The sequence below is a fragment of the Nyctibius grandis genome, chromosome 6, assembly GCF_013368605.1.
Source record: "Nyctibius grandis isolate bNycGra1 chromosome 6, bNycGra1.pri, whole genome shotgun sequence".
Taxonomy (NCBI): domain Eukaryota; kingdom Metazoa; phylum Chordata; class Aves; order Nyctibiiformes; family Nyctibiidae; genus Nyctibius; species Nyctibius grandis.
In genome coordinates, this window is record NC_090663.1 from 68,657,365 (window position 1) to 68,679,612 (window position 22,248).

General features: G+C 44.7%; 2 protein-coding genes across 2 annotated transcripts; one reads left to right on the forward strand and one right to left on the reverse strand.

Annotated features, from left to right (window-relative positions):
• Window positions 1-699: 699 nt before the first annotated feature.
• On the reverse strand, window positions 700-8,833 carry LOC137664720 (estradiol 17-beta-dehydrogenase 11-like). Its single transcript, XM_068403114.1, has 7 exons — window positions 8,217-8,833; window positions 6,873-6,980; window positions 6,114-6,245; window positions 4,795-4,901; window positions 3,301-3,438; window positions 2,922-3,038; window positions 700-1,398 (listed from the first exon to the last, which is right to left on the reverse strand). Exons 1-7 carry the CDS (start codon window positions 8,424-8,426, stop codon window positions 1,311-1,313), a joined length of 900 nt encoding a protein of 299 aa, XP_068259215.1. The 5' UTR covers window positions 8,427-8,833; the 3' UTR covers window positions 700-1,310.
• Window positions 8,834-9,001: 168 nt separating this feature from the next.
• Window positions 9,002-18,832, forward strand: NUDT9 (nudix hydrolase 9). Its single transcript, XM_068403418.1, has 8 exons — window positions 9,002-9,369; window positions 11,109-11,345; window positions 12,763-12,858; window positions 13,642-13,728; window positions 15,021-15,132; window positions 15,554-15,700; window positions 15,927-16,011; window positions 17,423-18,832. Exons 1-8 carry the CDS (start codon window positions 9,245-9,247, stop codon window positions 17,596-17,598), a joined length of 1,065 nt encoding a protein of 354 aa, XP_068259519.1. The 5' UTR covers window positions 9,002-9,244; the 3' UTR covers window positions 17,599-18,832.
• The last annotated feature ends 3,416 nt before the right edge of the window (window positions 18,833-22,248 follow it).

Genomic DNA, 22,248 nt, shown 5'->3' on the forward strand with positions numbered 1-22,248 from the left:
CATTTGTGCTGCTGGCAGCACAAACTTCTACCTGTTGCCACGTAAGAGCAGGAGGAGCTGATGAGGAGGAGCTGATGATGAGGGCTCTCCCTTTCTGAAGACCCTCTATTACAGAACAACATGAAATGCTCAGGTGAGCGGGATGGATTCCACTGGAAGCCACCCGTTTCCACCTGTGCCAGAGGTGGGAGCGTGTTCAGGCCTCCCTTGGATGGCTGCGAGCCAGCAAGTGCCTGGCGCAGTCGGGAGTTGCACAAGTAGCTGGAAAGATAATCTGTGCTCGGAAGAGGTCTTTGACCTGTGTTTCATCAGGTGCTGTTCTCTTGTGCCACAGGCCAAAGACCTGTGGGGGTTTAACTTCCTGGTCAAGGTGGGTCCTGGCAGAGCAGCCTGCTAGCTTGTGATGAGGAGCTCTGAGAAGGCTGATCTGGAGCCTTCCCCCATGCACCCTCTGCCCCATGGCCTGGCATCCACATTTCAGTCCTGGTCTTGGCCCCAGCCCTTGCATGGGCTGCGCTGTCAGCATGCCATGCCTAGACCTGTACCTTGCTGATCCTGAAGTAGCTTCCCAGCGTGACCGCGGCCTGCAGCGTCCCTGCAGCCTGGTCAGCAGACTCTGGCTGACCCTTTCAACGTTGTGGCACCTGCTCTTCTGTCCTTGCTTGGACCTGGTTACCACTTTCACTGCTGACAGACACCTTTGGGTTAGAGAACTGTATTTATTTGGAATAAGGAGTGTTGATGGTGCTAATGCATAATTGATAATTGATGTAATTACATATTACAGTACAAACAAGGCTGCATTATTTCAGGTACTCACTACAAAAGCATGCAAAACTGTGAGTGTTCATTAGAGCACATTCTTTTAAGTTTAAAAAGATAAATTGAGGTGAAACATGCCACTCACCTCCTCTATAGATTGCTTCTTGCAAGATATCTTTGCTTAGGGATGAGCCCAGATTAACATATTCTCAGGCAGTCCCTGTGCACTCAAGTACACAGCTGTGCTGTGCCGAAGATGGGCTTTGTGGGAATTCCTGTCTGCCTCAGCACTAGGAGATAGAGGCAATGCGACGTACAGCCAAAGCAGCCCTTTAGACTGCTAGAGATGCATCTCTGCTTCGTTAACACTCCGTGTTATGCAGGTATGTCCCTGCTGCAGGTGTGGGATAAACCCTTAGGTGTGCTTGGAAATGGTGGCCTGGAAGCATCTGTGTCAGTTCTGCCCTGAATCAAACCAGCTGAACTATGCTCAGCACATGTTCTGTTTTCACTCATGTCACTGGGAAATGAGAATCAATTTTTGATTTTCACTGAGTGCTTCTCTGCCCAATAACTGCATCAAACTTGGCATTGGTCATCTTTTTTAGAACAGCCACGGCACGTTCTGGAAACAACCTGAGAGAGATAATAATATAAAATTAAATGTGGGATAAGAAATTCAAATTATGGGAAAAAGCAGCACCACAGGTGAGGGAAGAGCTGGTCTGGGGGCAGAAGCATGCACACACAGACTGAGACCAAGGAAAATTGTTTCTGTTTTAGACCAAAGTAGGACAAAACTGGACATTATTTCCAAAGAATACGTAGCCCTCATCAATCTCTGCCTAGTTTAACTCCAGTCCCACTCATGTCCTTTTATGAGAGTTCCAAGGCCAGGTATCTACTGGGCAGTATTTGGGTTGCAATATTGCTGCAGGATCCAAGAAAGTTCAATATTGAACAGAGATAGGTGCGTATTGTTTTGTGCTCAGGAAAGCAGCAGGCCTATGGAAGGATGAGCTGTTAAATCTGAGGTGCAGTTTCCTCTCCTAGGATTTCCTCTTTTATGAGTCATGTCTCTTTGTGTCCCCCTGCCCCACATCAAGACAAAAAAGCAAAGTTATCCAAAGGGCTTTGACTGCATTAGGTTTGACTTGTCTATGCTTCTGCAGACTTGCACTGTCAGCATGCATCTCTTGGATATGCAAAAAGACTTAAAAGCTTTTTCCCGCTATCTGGTGTCAGGTTTTGCAAACGAGGTATTACCAAGTGTTTCATGAGATACTGCAGAAGTTAACTGAAAAGTTAACTTAGTTGTTCTGACGCAAATTCCAGTTTTGGAACCTGAGCTCTCCTAAAAACGCCTCCTCAGCAGAGAAGCTACACTGGATATTAAAGATGTGTGAGAGGACACATCTTGCTTTATGTGACAGAGAGAAGCAGGAGAGCCCTTTTGAAACAACTTTTCCAGCCTCTGTGACCTCAGTCTTTGGTGTTGACATGGAAAAACAAACACTAATAAGCAGCAGGTCCTCAGCTCTGTGTGAAACTCTGCTGGGGCTGCTGCTTCAGAGAAGCTGTTGTTAACAATCCCAAGAGAAATAGCAATCTGTGGAGAAAAAGTGTTCTCTTGTTCTCCCTCTCCTTCCCTATCAGCCTGTAGAGCAGTTGAGTTCTCCGCTGAGAACAGTTAGCTGCAGAAAGCGGATCACAAGGATCTATGAGAGGGCTCAGAAAACTCTTTGTGTACGATGTCTGCTGTTGTCATTAGAAAGAACCACTGCTATTTCATTACCTTGTTACATGTTCTTCTCATACTAAAATATTTCAGATGAGTGGTTGTTTAAAAAATAATACTCTCTCCTGCAGACAGTTACACTGGACTGATAAATAACAGAGTATAGTGATGTCTAACACTGAAGACAATACAAAATAAATGAAACTGTGTTGAATGTGAACTTCTGCTGTCCAGCTGTCATTCCAGGGTTTCTCTATGCTGCCAAACCGTATCTTTTACTACCATGAGTGCAAAATGCAGTTCCTCAGAAAATAAAACTTAATCTTGAATCAGATGTTACAAGTTTGAGGGTTGTATACTCAGGTAGTTAGCATTAATATGTTTTTCCCTACTACTCCGTTTTTTTTGTTTTGCTACTTACATTTCAGAAAGTAAAGCAATGCTTAGATGTGATGGAACAAAAACCATTTTCTGGTTCGTCAGTATTCCTTCCATCAGGGCCTCTACAACTTCTTCAATCTCCAAAATCTTTCCAAGCCTGCACAGGAAAGCATACATGTAAGAGCTACAGTGGTAAAACAGGGTGGTACTAGCTGATGTAGGATGCTTCATGTATGCACACACTCAGGTAATTCAAAGGCAACCACTACATAGGTTAAATGACACTGCAGATTTTCTTTAGCCAATGGTATATACTGCTTCTCTAGAGTCAGTTGGAACACAAGGGCTAAAGCTGGGGCTAATATGTGGTGCCTTGGTGCAAAGAAGGAAGGGGAGGAAGGCAGAGTTTTGATAGTTACCTTGTACTGGGGTTTTTGACAAATCCAGTGTTTATAAAAACCGGACAAAGACACGTGGTTTTTATTCCATCCTTTCCCAGGGCAGACAGCTCCTCCGTCAGAGCTTTATGAAATCCAACTGCAGCAAACTTGCTTGAGCTGCAGGAGGGCAAAGAGCACAAATGAGAAGGCAGACATAGGATTTCTAACTTTCTACGATGGGAAAAGGCCTAGAAGATCACACAGTACTGACTAGGAGGCAAAGAAAAAGTAATCCAGCTGAGAGACAAGGCAGAGACTAATTCTAATTTTGCCTGTGCCAGAGTGTAGTGCTGGATTAGCTATTGCTGCCTGCGGAGTAATTGTGGAGTGCAGAGCAGGCATCTTTCAGAAAAAGTCACCTTAGTTGTGAACAGACAGATGAACCTCAGGAATTCGTAGAAAATTCTAGCTAATGTGCATAAATCGATGGACTTCCCTTTTTTCCCATGTGAGAAGATTCTTAGAAGGAATGCAGCCTGAACCTCTAAAATTCAGCAGGCTGGGCAGGGAAGAAATGGAGAACAACCCTCTACTGTTTCTCACACCACATAGGAGTGTTTCATGCCATTTGCACGTGAGTTTTCAAATATAGAGGAGCATTACGCATGCAAAAGTTGAGCAACATACTGCCACAGAAATTGGTGCAGGGCAGGAGTGTAAATCAACTCCAAAAGAAAGCAGAACCTGAAAATCAGCTTATTGACTGCTATTGATTTGGACAGTGTAACCCCAGTAAAATCCCTGGCTGGGGAGTTCTCACATTGCCAGCCATGAGTGACTCCGTAAGGAGTGTTTCCAGAAGATTGCTCCACCTGGAGCTGCTGTTATAGAGGGCTAGGTCTGATGCAGAATGACAATATGCAATCTAACAGTTTTTCTATTCATGCACCGTAATTCGAGTGCTTCTAGTAGAAACAGACAATGCATCAACCTCTCAGTTGCATCAGGTAGGTTGCTCACAACACAGTAAGTATTACCACGTTTATACCTTCTGAAAGGTAATTTTACAGTCAAAAAGCAATTTTATCTCACGATGGCAGAAGTATTTCTATGCACTAGTCAACTACCGCAATGGTAGAAAGACCAAAAGCTACTCATTAGAGGTTTACTTGACAACACTACAACGACTCACAGAAGCACTACTTTCTAAGAAGGAGAAGGGAAGAGGATACCTTTTTTCATAAGCAAAAGTCTGGATTGGTGAGGGAGAGAAAAAAGGAGCAGCTTTCCATTAGTTGATGTGTCACATGACTATTCCTCCCTACAAGCATTGCTCCTGATTCCTAATAAGCAAATTGGCAGGAACCTCCAGGCATCCTTAAGTGATGGCTGTTGTGCTTTTTTCCTCCTTATCACTGTCCTTTGGACATACCGTATTCAGTGGGAGGATTATTTTGGTTACTCTGTGCTTTGTGATGGAGAAGATGAAATTAAAATAAAAATATGAACAGAGCTGATTTTAAAATCACTTACCAATAAGCCACCATGAAAGAAGTCACAAAATGACCTGCTGCTGAAGCCACCGTAACAATGTGACCGTGGTTGTTGTTCATCATGGTTGGCAGAAAAGCTCTTGTGGTCTTGAAAGTCATTTAAACCAAGAGGTAAAAATGCGGGGGAGGGGAAGGAAAAGAACAAAGTTTTCTTAGGCATATTCGATACTGACCCTGACTATCATTAATTAAGCAACTACTGCTATCGCTAACGCTATGTGCTGCACAACACCTCAGATTCTGAGAGCCACAGAGATACCCGTTCACTGTTCAGCTGGTACAACTGGCAACCTATTTTCCAAACAGCAGTGCTTCAGGAACTCGTCTATCAACAGGGGTTGATGCTCACATCTTTCCTATGCTGCTTTTTAGGTTTCAGGTGTCAGCAGCAACGCTGCCAGTGTCTCACCCCAGCACGTACGGTAAAACACTCGTTAATCTGTAACTTCTCTTTTCTTGTGCTGCAAACAACAAGTCCTTAACAGCTGAAACCCTCCCACTCTGTAACCCCTGCTGACAGCTGCCCTACCCCAGGGGTCAGCTGCTGGTGTGCCAAGGACCCAAGGCCCAACTCTGATAGGGCCCAGCTGTGTCACCTCTGCTGGGAGAAAGCTGTGAGAAAGTCCGCAGAGAGATGAGAGAGGTACAAATGATGAGAAGAGGCAGGACTGATGAAAGATGGACTTGGAAGTAGCTCAAAGACCTAGGAGGGAAGGAGGTGACACAATGAGGTACAAACCATGAGAGGAAACACACCCAGGGAGATCGGCCAGGCTGGTGGGTGCAGTTAGGGAGGGGCCACGCCTCCTGTGCCCTGCAGCAGGGCTGTGCTGGGACCTGTGGGACTGGCCCTAACCTGGTCTACTGGACCGCACCTGCTTGGCCATTCAGGCCATGTGCCAGCTGCCTTTTGTGCAGGTCAGACGATTCAGGCATGTTATCTTCTACTTGCAGGGTCTCAGGGCTCAGCTGTGGGTGCCCAAACTACGTGATGTGAAGAGCAACCCTACTAACCTCTGACAGAGGCCAACCCATGCTGCAGATGAGACCGTTGCTGGCTAGCTCAGGCAGAGAAAAGAGAGAATGAAAAGAGAGAATGAAACAACTCAGCCAGGCTCCAATCAGCAAGAGGTTAATGAAGTTTCCCAACAGTCAGTCTAGCCGGGTGCCCCTGTGCTATACACATCTGAAAGACGCTTTTCTAATTCACTGGTAGCTGAAAATAATTGTTAGTCTAAATATGCCTCCTCAAGAACGCTCCCAAAAAAACGTAGCTATGAACATGGTAGTGGCCCTTACCCAGAAGTGAGCAAGAATGTTGACTTCAAACATTCTTTCAATCTGGTGGTCCCGAGTGGAGAGCAGGTCGGCAGCTGTAATCACACCAGCGTTATTCACCAGGATGGAGACATCCCCGATGTCCTTTTTCACCTTTTGGACAGAAAAAGAACAGAAAAGTGAATGTCATTCGTTATCAAAAAAATTCAAAGCTGTGGAAGATGAGTAACCATTAATTTAATTCTTCATGTTGTTTCTTTTAGGGAGAGGAAGATCGCACCACATTTCCAGATGTGGTAGGAACTGTGCAGTAGTACCATGAAATCTGGTTTAGATCTGATGCTTCTCCCTTAGCTACTGCCAGTATTTACACATTGCCCACAGACACAGTATGCTCTGTGTCGTCACAGTTGGGACTATGGACGTACAGGCTGTTTGGACACAGCTGGACCATATCCTTTACAAAAAAACGTTTCAAATGTCCCCAGTGTTGTCTCTGTGCTGTTCAGGAAACTAAAAGGCAGAAGTTCCTCCAGGGGCAGGAGGTCTAAAGAGCACACCTGGCAACAAGGCATGATACAGGGGAGCCTCACAAAAGAGGATGAGGCTGGGTGCGATCTCAGAAGTGCTACTTCACTCTCCATACAGAAAGCAGCAAGAAGTGGGGAGATTCCAAGGGCTTGCATGATTGGTGTACAATACCTCTGCCCTTGTTTTCCCCACTCTTCTGGAAATTGAGCATGTTTAAGGAAGCCTTTGAACGTGACCCTGCTCCCCTACCTTCTCTGCTGCACTGTAGATTTCCTCCCTTTTGCTGCAGTCCACCACGAAGGCTTGAACAGTGGCTCCCAGCCTTTCGCATTCTGCTGCCGTGTCCTCAACGCCGTGCTGTGAGAGGCAGGAAAGAAAGACGTGTGTGAGCAACTGCACCCTGCCCACACATTGCTGCTCTGGCACGTCGGCAGACCACTTAGAGGCTGGAGATGTCTTTTGATTGTGTAACAGCTGCCAAGCCCCTGAACAGTCCATGGCGACCCAGGGAAAGAACTGTAGCTGGGGTCCATGGGAGGACTAGTATTCCGACCTTAAAGGTCGCAGCCTTTGGAACACTAGTGCCATGTACTGCCCTCCCACACCCCGCTCTGAGTCACACTGTTTTTGTAGAACATGGATGTGCTACTTCAACAGAAGCACACACCAAGTCTGATCTTAGCCATAATGGATAGCATGAACAGACAATGAAATTATTACACAATATCCTCCCTATTTACACATAGGGAGGATATACACAATCCCTTATGCTAGGCTTGTCTTGTTTTTTTTTTGTTTGGCGGGGGGGGGGCTGGGATTTTTTTCAAGCTTCAGGATGACATGATGAACTCCTCTGCAGTTTCTGATCCACTGTATCAGAAAGCTTTCCCATGAACTACTGCCCAGCTACTCACCCCCTCTGTGCAGCCGGTCGCTCCTATGCACAGCACTTTGCCTTGATCTCTGCTGAACGACATTCTATGTGTTTGCATCTGTTCATCCTTGGCTTACCAAGGTCTTTTTGTGTTCTAGTCGATTTTGCTGAAATAGTTTGGGCTAACGTAAATGTTTGGCAAGGCGCTGTCTACACACATAACTGCACCAGAGGGCAGCAGGGCTCACACAGAGCTCAGTGCAGTCATGCCCATCAATATGAGTAGAGAGACATATCTTCCAGCAACGTACGCAAAATATCTGAGGCTAGAGAGAGAGTGCGTAGAAGGTAAACCCGCTTCCCTGTAGAAACAGGCTTCTGGTCTCAGCGTGCCTTTTTCGGCCAGCCCAGGCAGCGGTTCCAACAGCAGCTTGCTGACCGCTGCGCTCCCTCTTGCAGGTACTCTGACGTGCTGTGCACGCTGCCTCGCTGAGTAGCGCTGAGTAACTGTGGGACCCAGACACCTCCGTCCTCGGGTGCAAGTGGGGCCAAACCCTCTACTGGCGCTCAGCGTCCCCGTCAGTGAGCTGGCCGTGAGCCGATGGGAGCGGGCACGGAAGCAGGTGATGTGGATGCAGTTTGTACACAGCCCTTCTTATGCTATTACAAACCCAGAGGCCTCAGAGATTAACGAGTCAAGACATGAATTGTACCGTTACCTTATTGATGTCCCACAGAACCAGTCTGCTCTGACGCTTGGCGAACTCGAAGGCGGTCGCTCTCCCTATGCCGTGGCCAGCCCCCGTGATGAGAACAAGCTCCCCACTGACAGACTTTCTCTTCACAGGGACAAAGAGCTTCACGAAAGCCTCCAAGTAGGAGTAGATGAGCGTAGCCAAAAACAGGAGAAGATTCACAAACGGATTCATTGTTTGTCTGAAAGTCCTTCGATCGCCCGACTGAGCTGGGCCCTACAACGTCTGCCGGCAGCACAGCGGGCCCGGGGCGGGAGCGGGGCAGGCCGGTGTGTGCGGTGATGCGCAGCTCGGCGCCGCTCCCGCAGCGACTGGGCCGGGCGCGGGGGGCGCTCCCCTCCGCCGCCGCCAGGGGGCGCCCGCGGTCCGCCTGAGCGCGCACCGCTCCTCCTGTCAGTCACAGGCCGCTGCCCCCGCAGGAACCAGCCCCTCGCCGCAGCCCTCCCCGCGCCGCCTGCCCCGCCGGGCCGGGCCCCAGGCTCCCCTCGCCGTGCGGGGCTCCGTGAAAGGCGGGGACGGCGATCGCCGAGACCGGGCCACCATCGGGGCGCACAGAGCGGCGGCCGCTAGCGGTCCCACGGGCCCCGCGCCCGCCCACACCTCCGAGAGGAGCAGCAACCAATCAGAGAGCGGCGTTTGGAGAGGGGGCGCGTCCATGGGGGAGAAGCCTGTGGGTTGGAGGCGCTCGCGATTGGTGGCGCTCCGGCCAATGAGAGGCGAGCTTGTATAGAGGCCTGTTGGCAGCGAGTGGTGGCCTTTGCACGGCACGGGGCGGCGCGGCGCGGCGCGGCACGGCACGGCACGGCACGTAGGGAGTGGTGCTCGGTCGGTCCCGGCGGCTTCCTGCCCGGGGCCCGGCAGCGGACGGTAGCTCGGAGTGGGCTGCTCGACCCAGCCGATCCAGCGCCTGCATCTCAGGCTGGGCTCGGGCCCAGGCCTGTGGGGCTGACGCGGGGGTTGCTCCTGCCGAGGTGGGGTCGGTGGCGGCGTCGATGCTCCTCCTCGCCGGCGCCCTGCGTGTGGCGACGGTGCCCGGTTTCGCTCGAGCAGTGGCCGTGTTTTCTTTCACTGTTGCGCTGTCCGCCCAGCCTGCCCGGTGTGTTCTCCAGCGCTTCAGGTACCGTGGCCTGTGGATGGTGAAGCCGGACGGCGCCCAGGCCAGGCTGGGGCTGGTGTTCCTGCGCCTCGGAGCCTGCCTGAGTCGGTGGCACCGTTGAGGTGCTGCCCTGTTCTCGAGGGAGCAGTCGCCTCATTGCTGGGCCAAGATCTCAGGGCTGCCTTGCCATTATTCCCTGACAGCTGAGGGGGAGCTTGGAGCTGGGTCTGCTGTGTAGCTGAGGGTGTCGCTTTGGGACATGGTAGGAACAAAAATCAGGCTGTCCTTTAAAACCAAACTGATATGGTTCTTGAAAAATACAGCAGTGATGTAATACTGACGTGCATGTGGAGGTTGGTGCCCTATCAAGTCTGCCCTTTTCCCTGTCTCTCTTAAAGATTTTATGAGCCTCAAGTGGTTCGTGAGTTGAATTGTGCTCTTGAGAACATCACCTCAGCAGTGAATGTGACAGCACACGCGTGCTGTAACTGTGACCAATGAATTCTCAACTTCAGCATGAAGCAGAACCTACTCTCCTAGATGCACCTGAAGATTTCATAGCAGGAGTGAGGAGTTTAGAACTGGTTTTTGAAAAGCTGCTATTTTTGAAAAAGTCTGAGCTGTTCTGCTAGTTGTAACCTAATATTCATATGTAGGCTCAAATAGCAGGGTTAATACTTAATGTATGAGTTGCTTTTTTCTTTTTTTAGCTGAAACTCATTGGTCCCATCATCACCTTGCTCAGATGTTCTTAAAACCTGGATGCATTTTTGCTGAGGAGATATATTTCCTTATGTGCTGGAAGTGATTTTTTTATTGATAAAAAAAAGCTTTTTACTAAGAACTTATAAATATCTTATTTTTAGAGTACTCTTTTAGGTTATAGCCACCTGCTGAGTTTTGAGCCTCTTATCTAGAGTAATCTTTATTTTTGTAATAGTTAAAAAAAATTGAGTACAGGAAGGCTGCTTTGTGTGTTGAAGGAAATCTGTGTAGAGTTTTTAAGAGCTGGTGATCAGGCACTGTAATGCAATCTGCTGTTAAGTATTTTATTGTTGGCTGGTCTTTCAGCTCCTGAAAAGCCATGACAAAATAAAATCACTAGAGGTCTCAAGTATTTTGTTTCTTTTAACTTAACTAGTTTGATAGTTCTGGCCTTCTTTGAAATTGAAAAACAAGGTATGTGTTTTCCAGCTTGGTATTGGACAAAATGATGTTTTGGTGGTCACAGCAACTTGTAGAGCTGTGTTGCTTAGGCCTTTGGATATTTAATTCTTGCTCTTACCGGGACTACCATGAGATGTGAGAGTAGGACTCTTGTAAGGCTTGGTTGGTTTGTTGATGAAATGCCCACATGGAGATTTAATGCTCAAGCAGGGCTTCCTGCTGTGTTTATGGTAAATATCTTTGAGGTGTTCCTTGTATATGATTAATAACTGGTCAGTGTTCCACACAGTCTAGAATGGCAGTTCTAGTTCTCAGCTTCTTACTCATGCTATGAAATCTTCATGTAAGTCTAGTAGAGTACTCTTCTGCTTCAGGAAGCTGAAGGCAGCATTCAGAATTCGTTGGTCCAGACATACATTTGCATGATGTCTGAAAGAAGCAATAATATATTACTGAAAATATACTAAAAAAAAATATATTTTTTGTGGAAAAAGCCTAGTCTGTTCTGCATGCTGTAGTGTACTACACAGATCCGGGATTATACTGTTAAACCCTAATGAATGAAGTGCTTTTTTCTTTTTTTTTCCTTTCAGTAACTTATCTGCAAACTGTTGGTCCCATCTTCATCTTGTTAATATGTTCAACAGTTACAATGTTAAGTTCTACCACAGCAAAGCTCTCACCTCCCCGTATCCAGGATCACGCATTGAGCGTAGCCAGGTTACTGAAGATAAAGTGAGCTGGCTGATTGAGTGGAAAGACTATAGTCCTGTGGAGTACACTGCAATGTCTGTTTTGGCTGGACCCAGTTGGGCAGATCCCCAAATCAAGTGAGTAGAAATTGTGGCTCTCTTTTCCTGTGAACATGGAAGCAGGAAATTGCTATCAGCTGAGTTAAGAAGATCATCAGTTTAAGTGACATGTGATTCTACAGTGATGTGTGAAAGTCAAGACCTAGAAAAATAGCGATGAGAGAACTGAGTGGTTTGGGTTAGCTGTGAAGGTCTTTGACACACGATTTTACTGAGCTGGTGATTGAGATAAGAGTAGTGTTAATTGGAATAATGGACAGCTGTTGATGCTGTGTAGTGCTGCTTCTCTGTGTTGTGAGCTAAGTAAAAATCTCCTAATTCTCCTTAACAATTTAGGAGAACGTTTCCATAATGTACCTGTTCATGGATTGAATGCAGGATGAGAAACGAATTAAAGTAGAATTGTAGTTCTTGAGCACTCTTGACTCGGGTGACAGGTTGAATGCATGACATTCTTTTTTTTTGTGAATGTGTGTATTCATTTTTATTGATTCTGTGAATATATTCTCTCAAGGAATGCTGTATGCTTCTTGGCTAGAAAGTTAGATGCATGTGTCTAGTATAACTTGTGTTAGATACTGTGAAATGGTGATTCCTGTGTATACACATCTATCTAGAAAGATCAGAAGATAATGGCACTTGAGGTTTTGGCCTTACCTTCCTTGTTTCCCATTGCTGTGTGAACATGTGCCTCTATTTGTTCTTAATTTGGCTTAGTATTCAGCTGATTGCAAGGCACACTACTCCTCAGACTCCGTAGGGCTGCTGATGCTCTGCCAAGGCATAGTTGGGAAAGTGTCAGATCTTTTAGTAGGTGTTGGTAATACTTGAAAGTGCAGAGTCATTTTTTGGGTATTTATGTAACTTCCCAAACAAATTACTTGTGGAAGAAGCTAGTCAGTAGTTTGAAACCTGTGATGGTTTGAGAGGAATTGCTTTTGGGAAAGGAAATACACTTCTGTAGACAGCTGCTTCTGTACCAGTTTTCAGAGGGGCACACAGGAGACTGGCATTAAGCTGATTTTGCAAGTTGGTGATTATTAGCTTGTAACTCTGATAAATCATATCTAATAAAAATTTCTACTCAATTTTTTTAATTGGGAAAATCTTTTTTAGTTTTATCAATGGATAATATCCTTCTATGTTCTCTAACCCTAACAAGAACACCTTTGGAACACTTTGAATGAAAATCTAGAGAGGCTCAATGTTAAATACTTTAGAGGGGTGTACTTATGTCTGCAGAACTAAATACAGGAAGACTGTCATCAATAAAGGTTGAGACTTTATAGCCTCCTGTAGAAAAGGGAGGGTCTGCAACTTAAGTTCTGGTAAAAACTGCTCATTGGTCAAATGGATGTTGCCGATCTGGTGGTTGGCCTTCAAGCTTTTGTGCGTTTTATAACTTATGTCTATTAAATTATTCTTTTCCACCCAGTGCTAAAGGTTTTTCTCCCAAATTCAATGAGAGAGATGGAGAAGTGGAGAGGAGGAGTCTGAACGGCTTGTATGTGGTTGAAAACGGCAGGCCCCGGTGAGTGATTTTTTTTGTTTGCACGTTGGTTTCAGTGATGTACTTTCAGAGCTCTTACAGGTCTATCCAGTCTTGATATATGGTACCTGCTAGAACAAAATCAAGACAGTCACCCCTAGAGACAGTCAAAATGATACCTCAGGGTCAGAGAGTTCTTTCTGGAAGAAGGTTGTGTCAGAGAGGCATTAAAAGGTTAGCCAGTACTACCATAACAGAGGGTTGTGGTGACACTGGAGTTGGAGGAGATCTAACACTGTTAATAGGGTCTGTTGAATTAATTGTTTCTGCAGTTTGCCCAGGTGTTGGGCTCTGAAGCTTTTGTACCACTGTGCTATGGTGTCCTTTCACTGACAAATCCTGGCATAGCACAGATGGGTAATCTCACCTGAAAATAATTTATTTTCTTTCTGCCATTTGTACATAATTGAATGCTCTGTACATCTGTAGTCTTGGAAACTAGATTCTGTTTTCAGACAAGGTTGTGTGCACAATGAGAGTAAAGCTTGATCGGGAGTATCTCAGGACACAAGATCGGGGAAATGACCAAGCCGTTTTGTGTATTTCCTTTCCCTGTACTGTCAAACACAATCAGAGGTTGATGAAGGAGGAAACCATTCTTTGTCTCTCTTGCTCTTTAAAGCATATGATGGCACCGAATGTATGTTGCTATCCTTCACTTCGTTGTTATTTAAGCTTCTTTAAAGCTGCTTTTTTAGAATACTTGGAGAATGTTTTGAATGTGGGGAAGTAAATATGTTTAATGTACTGTGCCACTTATTTCAGAAATCCAGTGGGAAGGACTGGCCTCACAGGCAGAGGATTGTTAGGGCGCTGGGGACCAAACCATGCTGCTGATCCTGTTGTAACTAGGTAAGGGACAGGTGACTGCAGTAGAGGAAAAAACATGCATTTTGCTTTTTCTGTGCATCTGTGGACAGGCTGTTACTTTTCACGGGCCTTTTTTGTGTGTTCCTCTATGTGTAAGCACATTCGAATATGGGTATCTGAATGGAGAGGTATATAGATATGTGGAATGCGAATTTCATCATTTTTTAGCCTTTGTCTCTGGAAAAGAGTGAGGACTCACTGCTAATGACAAGTAATAGCTTCTGAAATGCTGAGGAAGCAGATTAAAAAAAAAAAAACACAACCCAGGAAGCGTAATTCAATAGAAATACATTATACAAATAATCTTCAGTAACAAATGTAAAAATTGAAAGGATTATGTGATACTTTGATACTGTATACATAAGATGCCAAAAGGCCTTAGATGAGGCATGTTAAATTGCAGGAATAGGTTTTTCTGTCTTAGTGACTCAACTGAAAAAAAAAAAATAAAGCAGTGTGCCTGCTTTTGCTCTGTAAGAAATACTGACTTGGCCCAGTATATTATAGGAGGAGGTGGGATTAGCTCCTCTTTTTTTTTTTTTTTTTTGTCAGTATATGCTCTGTTTTAATGGTGATTTTGCCATCAGGATCTGTGTGTACGTGCTAACTGTTTTACACAAAGAAAGCATTCAGAAAAGATTGCATAGTTAACGAAAGTGCAAGCTAGGAAGTGCCATGCTGAAGATAGAACCATTATGAAAATTGCCCTAATTCATTAAAATGCTATTGAGTTGTTTCCTTGAAAGTAAAAGAAATGCTAGTTTTATTTTGTCTTTGTTTAGATAGCTTTTTGCTTTATTGGTAGTTCTTCTTAATTCTTCACTGAAGGCAATGGTGGGTGTTCATGGCCTTGTACTGGGTGAGCAGTTCAGAGGTGTTACAGCCTGTATGTATGTTCTGTTCTAGCAGAAGGCATACTTATGCTGTCGTTATGGATAGGCACAAGTGCAGCTCGGTGAGCATTGCAGCTGATAGGATGTGCTGGATGTTGCTCTCAAAGGAGCTGCTGCTATCAGCGTGGTGACTGAAATGTGGCTCTTGGGCAGTTTCTGCCCCTTTGGCTGAGGCAAACATGGTAGAGGTGTGCAAAAAACTCAGTGTTTTGCCCTTGGTTGCGGTCTTGCCAGACAGCATCCGTTGGTCCCCCCCCGTGACTGTTCTCTCTATGCTTTGTTTGCCTCGGCACAAGTGACAGCACAGGCACCTTGCTGTTTCACTCCCAGGCCCTCATGTGTGAAGCAGCAAAGCATGTTCTTGTTTGTCGTTTGCTGCAGGTGGAAGAGGGACACAAGTGGCAATAAAATTACTCATCCAGTTACTGGCAAAAACATCTTACAGTTTGTAGCTATCAAGAGGAGGGACTGTGGGGAGTGGGCCATTCCAGGGGTAAGAGCAAAGCTCCGGAGACAGTAGACCTTTCTCTGCTGGTAAGGCCGCAAGGCAGTAGCTGGCATGCATGTGATAAAAGCGTGGTTTTTGATGAACGACCTCATGTTGCAGAGGTGAGGAGAAATGCTCCTTAAACTAGCTTTGCCCAAGCATCAGCTGGTATGCCTTCTGCTGTTTCTGCATTGCAAGGCAGTATTTGTATTTAATACTGACCATATCTTTTGCTTAATGCAGGCACAATTTAATCTGTTGTGGGTTTTGAAGGATGTGTGTGCTCGCTCTTTACGACTGAGTGTAGATTTCCTCCCATGTCCAGAGTATGATGCAGTTGGATGTAATATGCTAAGAGCCAGTGAAAGGGAAGTAAAAACAAGTGGAATCTGAGGGATAGTCACCTTTTTTTTTTCCCTCCTCTAAGGGGATGGTGGACCCAGGGGAGAAGATTAGTGCTACCCTGAAGCGAGAATTTGAGGAGGAGGCCTTGAACGCCTTGCAGAAATCACCTGAGGAGAAAGCGGAATTGGAGAAGCAGCTCCACAAGCTGTTCAGCCAGGAACACTTTGTGGTGAGCTCTGTGTTTCTTATGCATGTAACTAGCAGCTGTATGGAACTTGAAAAAGTATAGCTGAAATGAAAATAATCTGTGATATTCGGGTTGTCATGGTGTAGGAAATGGAAAGGACTATTGAAAACTCTAAGGGCAAATGTATTGAAGGGAAAGAAAAAAATCTTATTGATTCCACCTTGTTTGTTGTGACACTGAGTTTGTTTTGGTTTATTTGGGGCCTCAGGTGTACAGAGGATATGTGGATGACCCTCGTAACACTGATAATGCCTGGATAGAGACGGAGGCTGTGAACTATCATGATGAAACTGGTGGGTATCTCCACAGGCGCTCTTAGTTGCCTTTTACTTTATATGTTGGTTTGAAACTGGGATGTATGTTGGGCTGAGATTGGCAATGAAATTGGGAGACCATGAAAGTCAGGTATAAAATATTGGACTAAAACCAATGGGTATGAAGGTCTCTTGTCTCCTAAGGTGTTCAGCCATGACAGGTAGTTGTCGTTCCCCTTTGGTTTGTCTGTCTTGAAATAAGGGACATACGGACTTTGCATGGAAATTATTTCTTCATTTGTTAGCTAATTCTAAGCTATGGAGCATGTGCCTTTGTGTGGAGATTGAACACTGGACAAGAGTTCCTTCTTGTCACTGTATTTATCTTGAGTTGGTTTAATTTCCCTTTTTAACAAGTCTGGGGTGGAAAGATAGTCTGTTTCTTTTGTTATTTTTCCTTTAGTAGCTAGTGTGTGCTTCAGGAGCATTGGCTCTGGCCACTGCCAGATTTTTACTGCATTTATCGCTTTGGTGTTGTGATTGCTTGGAGATCTTTTATCTCAGTCACTTTGCCAGAGTAATTGTTGGACCTTATTTTACTTCTGTAAATCAGTAGAAATGGGCATACATTGCTACTTCCTAGATTGGGCTGTTATCTTGGATTCTCATCTCTCACCTTTTAAGATAAATCAGTCTAGTAGGTGTCTCTGACTTGTTCAAGTCTGAGCCTTCATATAGTGACATTTCCACTGTGTTTTGGGCAGTAGATACCAGTGGTGAGGTTTCACATGCCACTGGTCCTTGATTTATCAGCCCCCAGAAACAGTGAAGATACTGTTCCTTTGGTCTTTGTTTCCAACAGAGATTTTGTAATACTTTTAAAAGCATTTCTTTGGTGGTTGTCTGTGAAGTCCTGGGGCTCTCTTTGGAAACAGAGTTTTGTAGAGCAATTCAGAAGCCTTTCTGCATCCCTCCTTAAATACTATTTTTGATTTTGGGGCCTTTAGTAAAATTTTAATTATTCTGGCTTTCCATAAGCATATGTAAGTTTCAGAATTCAGTTTGTCCTGTAGAATAGTGCCTGAGAAAGGAAGCAGTCAAATGTTAGCCAAGCAAACAAAAATCAAGGCAGAGGGATTGGCAAAACTTGTGGTAGCAAGTACATGATGTCATAATTTCTAGTAACTTGTCATGCTGCTGATGGTAGCCTAGGTGTGGTGACAAGGAGTTAACACCACCTCTGGCCCCGAGATTTGCCTTCAAATAGTGCAAGTACGAAAAAGATTTCTGGCATAGAATCAGTGAGCAACTTAATTGGTTTCTCTCAGAGAGGCAGATGAAGGTTGTTGCCTGTGAAGGAGCCATGTGGAAGGGTGGAACTGATCAGATGTGAGAAGAAAAGCAGGAAAGAAGGTGCAATATTATGTCCTAACTCTTGTTTTGTGAACAGGTGAGACAATGGATAATTTGCCTCTGGAAGCAGGTGATGATGCTGGAAGAGTGAAGTGGGTTGACATCAGTGAGAAGCTGAAGCTGTATGCAAGTCATAGCTACTTCATTAAGCTTGTGACTGAGAAACGGGGAGCCCACTGGAGTGAGGATCCTGGTCCTGAGTGCTGTGAGTGATGTAAATGAGGAACCAACGGACACCAAGGGGAGAATACATTTTCCAGCTTTGAAACAGATGACATTGTCCTTTTCAGTGGAAATTCAGTGGAAATTCTGTGAAATTCAGCTGGCAAAAACACTTGGCAGTGATAAATAGAGGCTTTTTCAGAGACTTTGGACTGCTTCTTTTGATTTCTCAGCTAGTGTGAAATGAGGTGAATGTGGAGCAGTTACCTTCTTTTGCTTTCTTGTCTTCGTTATTTGCAGCTGTTTAATAGCTGCAGATTTGCGTGACAGCCCTGGGATTCTGACTGGTTGTAGTTCAGAGGCTGTTCACTTTAGCTCTGTATTTTTGCACTGATTTCTTGTCAGGAGTATGAACCCTTAAGGGATGTGACACTTGTAGGATGATAACCTGAATAATGACTTAAATTAAGTGCTACATAATAAAGCGAATTTTCTTTTCCGAGTCATTTCACTTAACATGTCTTTTCAGTGATTTTTCTATTTTGAGAGATTAGTTTTCACATTTAATTGCTTTCGAGTTTACAGAATCCACAGGTGAGGTATTTCCTTCTTTTTGGAGTCTTCCATGTGGCCCTGCAGGAGGACTGAAAATTAGACTTAATGCAAACACATCTGGTATCAGTACAGCACTGGTGAGGAGATTATCTCCTTGAAAAGGTGATTCAGATGGCCAAGTGTGAGAGACTGAAATGTAAAGTGATGGTCTCAAAGTTTGCTTGTGGTGCTGGTTTGACTGGTAAGACGCTGGAACTGTGGAATCCACAAGCTTGTTGATGCAGCACACCACGCTTCTGCTTATCAGTCACTGACCATTGTCTGGGCTGAGCAAGCAGCCCACCAAGAATATACTGTTTACTCCGAGTGATAAGTGAGGCCTAAGGTATGTAAATAGAGCATGAGCATATGTGCATATGCAAAACTATAGCCACCATGATGACGAAACCCACTCCCTTGCCTACATGGTATAAAGGAAGACCAGCCCCGACACTCGGGGCCAGACCACCACCAACCACCAGAAGACTGAACACCAAAGACAAACAGAGGACCTGTGGGATGCCGCTGGATCCTGGGTGGTGACTGTCCTATCCTTGCTATCCTGTCCGTAATCTCAGCCTATTTTTCCTTCTGTCTCTTGGTTTCTTTTCCGTGTCTTTCATTGTCTTTCACAAAATATCGTTAACCACTTATCATTCTTCAAGTAAACGTAGCCCACTGTGAATCAGTACCATGCCTCGTTTGTGCTTTATCTTCGTCTCAAGGATCACTAAGAACCCTTTCATAGGGGAGGGGAATCCTTTGCTGCTCCCGAGTGCACTGGGAGGGAAAGGGGGGGGAATTATTTTTAGGGGGCTCTAACCCATACGGGTGGGGCTGACTGTGGAGTTTTTAGGGGGCTCTGACCTGCAGGCGGGTGGGGGATGACCATGGAGTTTTTAGGGGGCTCTGACCCGTGTCAGCTGGGCGGGGCTGACCGAGGAGGGCTGAGATCTGATCGATCATAGCTGGTGACCCCCCTCCGGTGGAACCTTATCGGTTCTTGACACCAAGTCAGTGAAAAGAGGTAAGCCAGCTTGCCTTTGGCAGGTATATCCTTCTGGTTTGTTAATGTTGGATCAGACTCTTGCACCTCTTCGCACAGAAGGAACCCACAAACTGAGGAATTTCACTAAATTTTGGAGGAAAGGTTTTGTGAGTTAACTGCTGTTTGGTACCAGTTGGTGGAAATTGGACAGAGGTGGTGTTGCATAAACACCACAAATAGTATTTATGATGTTCTGTCTGTTCTTAAGCCTAAACTAACAAAATATAGCTCAACTTTTTTCTGTTTTTAAGCCTATTTTTGTTGTCTTGAAAGCTGTACTTGCAGTGACTCGAAGCCACATTTAATGGAGCAAGAGCTTATGCTTGCCTTGAGAGCTGAATATCCTGCCTTATAGCAGGTGAGACCTAAATGGATGAGAGCAGTCCATTTCTGTTGAATTTATTGTCACGAGGATTAGTGCATGTAGCTGATGAGGATGCTTGCCCTGACTCGTACAGTTCTAGGTCCTGAGGACAGACTAGATCTACAGAGGACTTAGCAGTGGCTGTCCTGGATCAGAGGGAAGGATTGTCTGGTCAGGTGTTATGTCTGTAGCAGTGGGTGCTTTGGCTTAGAATAAGAGGAGAGAGGAAGTGCAGGCTGATGTTTCTCCTGGAAAATCCCATGTGTTGTCAGTCTTCTGTTAGGGTTGGAAGGTATGGCTGCATCCTGGACTTTGATATGCCTTAATGGACCTGTCTAAAAACATCTATCCCCATCTACTTTTCTTCTCGCTTAACATTGACCTGCTGTTTTAGCTGAAATAGAGGGAAAGTCAGTAGGTCAGATAATTTTAGTCCTCTTCGCTGCATGCAGGTGGTTATAGTGTGGATAAGATTATGCCAGGGTTTAAGTGTGAGCAGTGAGTGCATTTGTGAGTGTGCTCTCTCTGTGTGCATATGTATGTGATATGTGTTTGTGTGTGTGTCTCAAAGGGTGCCTGAGTCTTGGTAGGAGTGTGATTTCACTGTTGATTCTCCTTTGTAGAGAGGGAAAATACTTAGGACTAAACGTGTTTAATTTGGGTTCATTAAAACTAAATGGAAACAATCAAGTCTACAGAAGGTCAATAAAATTATCACTAACTTTATCTACTTCACAAAATGAAGAAATAATAAAGATTAAAATATTGATGAGTTAACCTAGAATAGTAACAATACAGTTAAAGTACTGATGGGGAAACTAGCTTTCATTTATCATCCTTACTCTTCATGTTCTTTTAATTTGTAGATTAAATATTGGTGGTGCTTGCTCCCTTGTGGAGTACAAGAGCTCAGGTGAAAATTTTTCTTGTACTACGACTATAGCATCTATCTATGCATACATTAGCAAATGTTCCTTTTCTGGGTCTTGCAGTGGAAAAGTGGAAGTGGCAGCATCCCTGAGAATTTCAAAACAGGTGGGATGCTGATCTGCTCCTTAATACATTAGGTGCTTCATATATCCACAGCTGTAATCATCTTGGTGATGGTCGTTGTTTGCCCTAAAGAACTTGGACTGTTTAAAGGAAAATCTTCCCTGTTTGCCCCCATAAATTCAATTTCATTGTATCTTTTTCTAGTACTTGGTTTGAGTGGAGCAATGGTATTGACCTCAATGGAGAATAGGTCGGTCCCTTGTGAGTTGTCCTTGTGAGAACTATATTTGATTGTTTTAAGGTGGCTGACTCATGGCTGTAGAAAGAGCAAATAAGCAATAGGCTGCAGTCAGGTGGAAAAAATGCTGTCAAAATTACTCTTTCTCTGAGACATTTGAAGTCCCAGAGAAAGGATCTTTTTCAAAAGGAATTAGCACCGAAAGTATGCTTTTGTACATGCAGTCCAGGGTGATTTATTTACAGTGCTGTGTGATGTTACAGAATGTGAAGTGGGTGACAAGTCAGGCTTATGGGAGAAACTGTCAGTGAAACTGGTTTTGGTGGGAAGTAATCTTTTGTGCAAGAAGTTCCTGTGTTGAAAATAATCGTAGTTTGATTCATTGTCTCCCAGGGCCTCAGGCTGGAGTTGGACTAGGATTAGCAGCCCTTGCTGTTTCAAGAGCAAATTAGCGAGGGGCAGGTGGAATTCCACTGTTTGAGCTACCAAAACAGCATTTCTGAATCACATTTTCTTTTCATTGGAAAGGTGACATGGTTCAGGTGAAAGGTGTTTTCTGATTTTCCTTTGTAGGAATAGCATTTGTTTACAGCAGAGCATGCCTGGAGTGTTTTTGGTGAAGTGCTTGGCTTAAAATCACATAATCTCATTCTGTCCAGTTTTTTATGCCTAAATTGTACCTGTCTTCAGTAAAAGACAGCAAAAGTTGGGAGATGGTGAAAGAAATAGTTAGAATTTCTTTCTCAGGAAAAATGGTAGCAGTAGTTGGTGCTTCTGTGGAAGGAAGAATGTGCCTGCTAAGGAGAATAAGGAGATGTTGGAGCTGTGATATCCTCTGCTCCTTGTGATGCTGGACCTGTTGCTAATCAGTCATTTGACATGCATCCACACTCACCATGCTCCTACAGTTAGTTCATTACATAGTTTGTCATCAGGATTTCTGCTGTGTGGCGTTGGTACTATTACTGTTGCATTTCAAGAGGTGGGGGAAGAAGTATCTGAAAAGCGCTGATTTTTCCATGTATTTTAAGAATTATGGTTTAAGGACTGGTGTATATGATCTACACTCTAGTTTCTTCCCCTCCCTTAAATCTAAAATGAAATTTCCATTGAACCGTTGCCTTGATACCTTTTCTTTGACAAAGTTCTGACAAAACCCATATATCTAGGTAGACTTTTATTTTGAGGCTTCTATGCAGAATGTTAAACTGACAATAGAGTAAATAAATGAAACAAGTCCTATTTCAAGGTAATTTTCTTCAATGTATGGTAAAATCCACAGCCTATAATTCTACTGAAGAGTTTTGTGGACAGCTCAATCATCAGGTTAGTACTGTTTATCGGTTCAGAGAGATCATGGATACATGCAGGGGAAAACAGTGGTGGTTTAGCTGTGAACCACTTGGAGTAGTTGAATTTTTCTGCTCTTAATGGATGTAGAGCTTTTCTGCACTTGTGTTATTT

Bases quoted from the DNA above. Each gene is read 5' to 3' on its own strand.
- NUDT9 (XM_068403418.1), top strand. From the start codon at position 9,245: ATGCTCCTCCTCGCCGGCGCCCTGCGTGTGGCGACGGTGCCCGGTTTC. The intron at 9,370-11,108 runs GTACCGTGGCCT...TTTTCCTTTCAG, and splicing joins TGTGTTCTCCAGCGCTTCAG to TAACTTATCTGCAAACTGTT. The intron at 16,012-17,422 runs GTGGGTATCTCC...TTTTGTGAACAG, and splicing joins GAACTATCATGATGAAACTG to GTGAGACAATGGATAATTTG.
- LOC137664720 (XM_068403114.1), bottom strand. From the start codon at position 8,426: ATGAATCCGTTTGTGAATCTTCTCCTGTTTTTGGCTACGCTCATCTAC. The intron at 3,439-4,794 runs GTAAGTGATTTT...GCCCTCCTGCAG, and splicing joins TCTTTCATGGTGGCTTATTG to CTCAAGCAAGTTTGCTGCAG. The intron at 1,399-2,921 runs GTAAGTAGCAAA...TATCTCTCTCAG, and splicing joins ATTGCTTTACTTTCTGAAAT to GTTGTTTCCAGAACGTGCCG.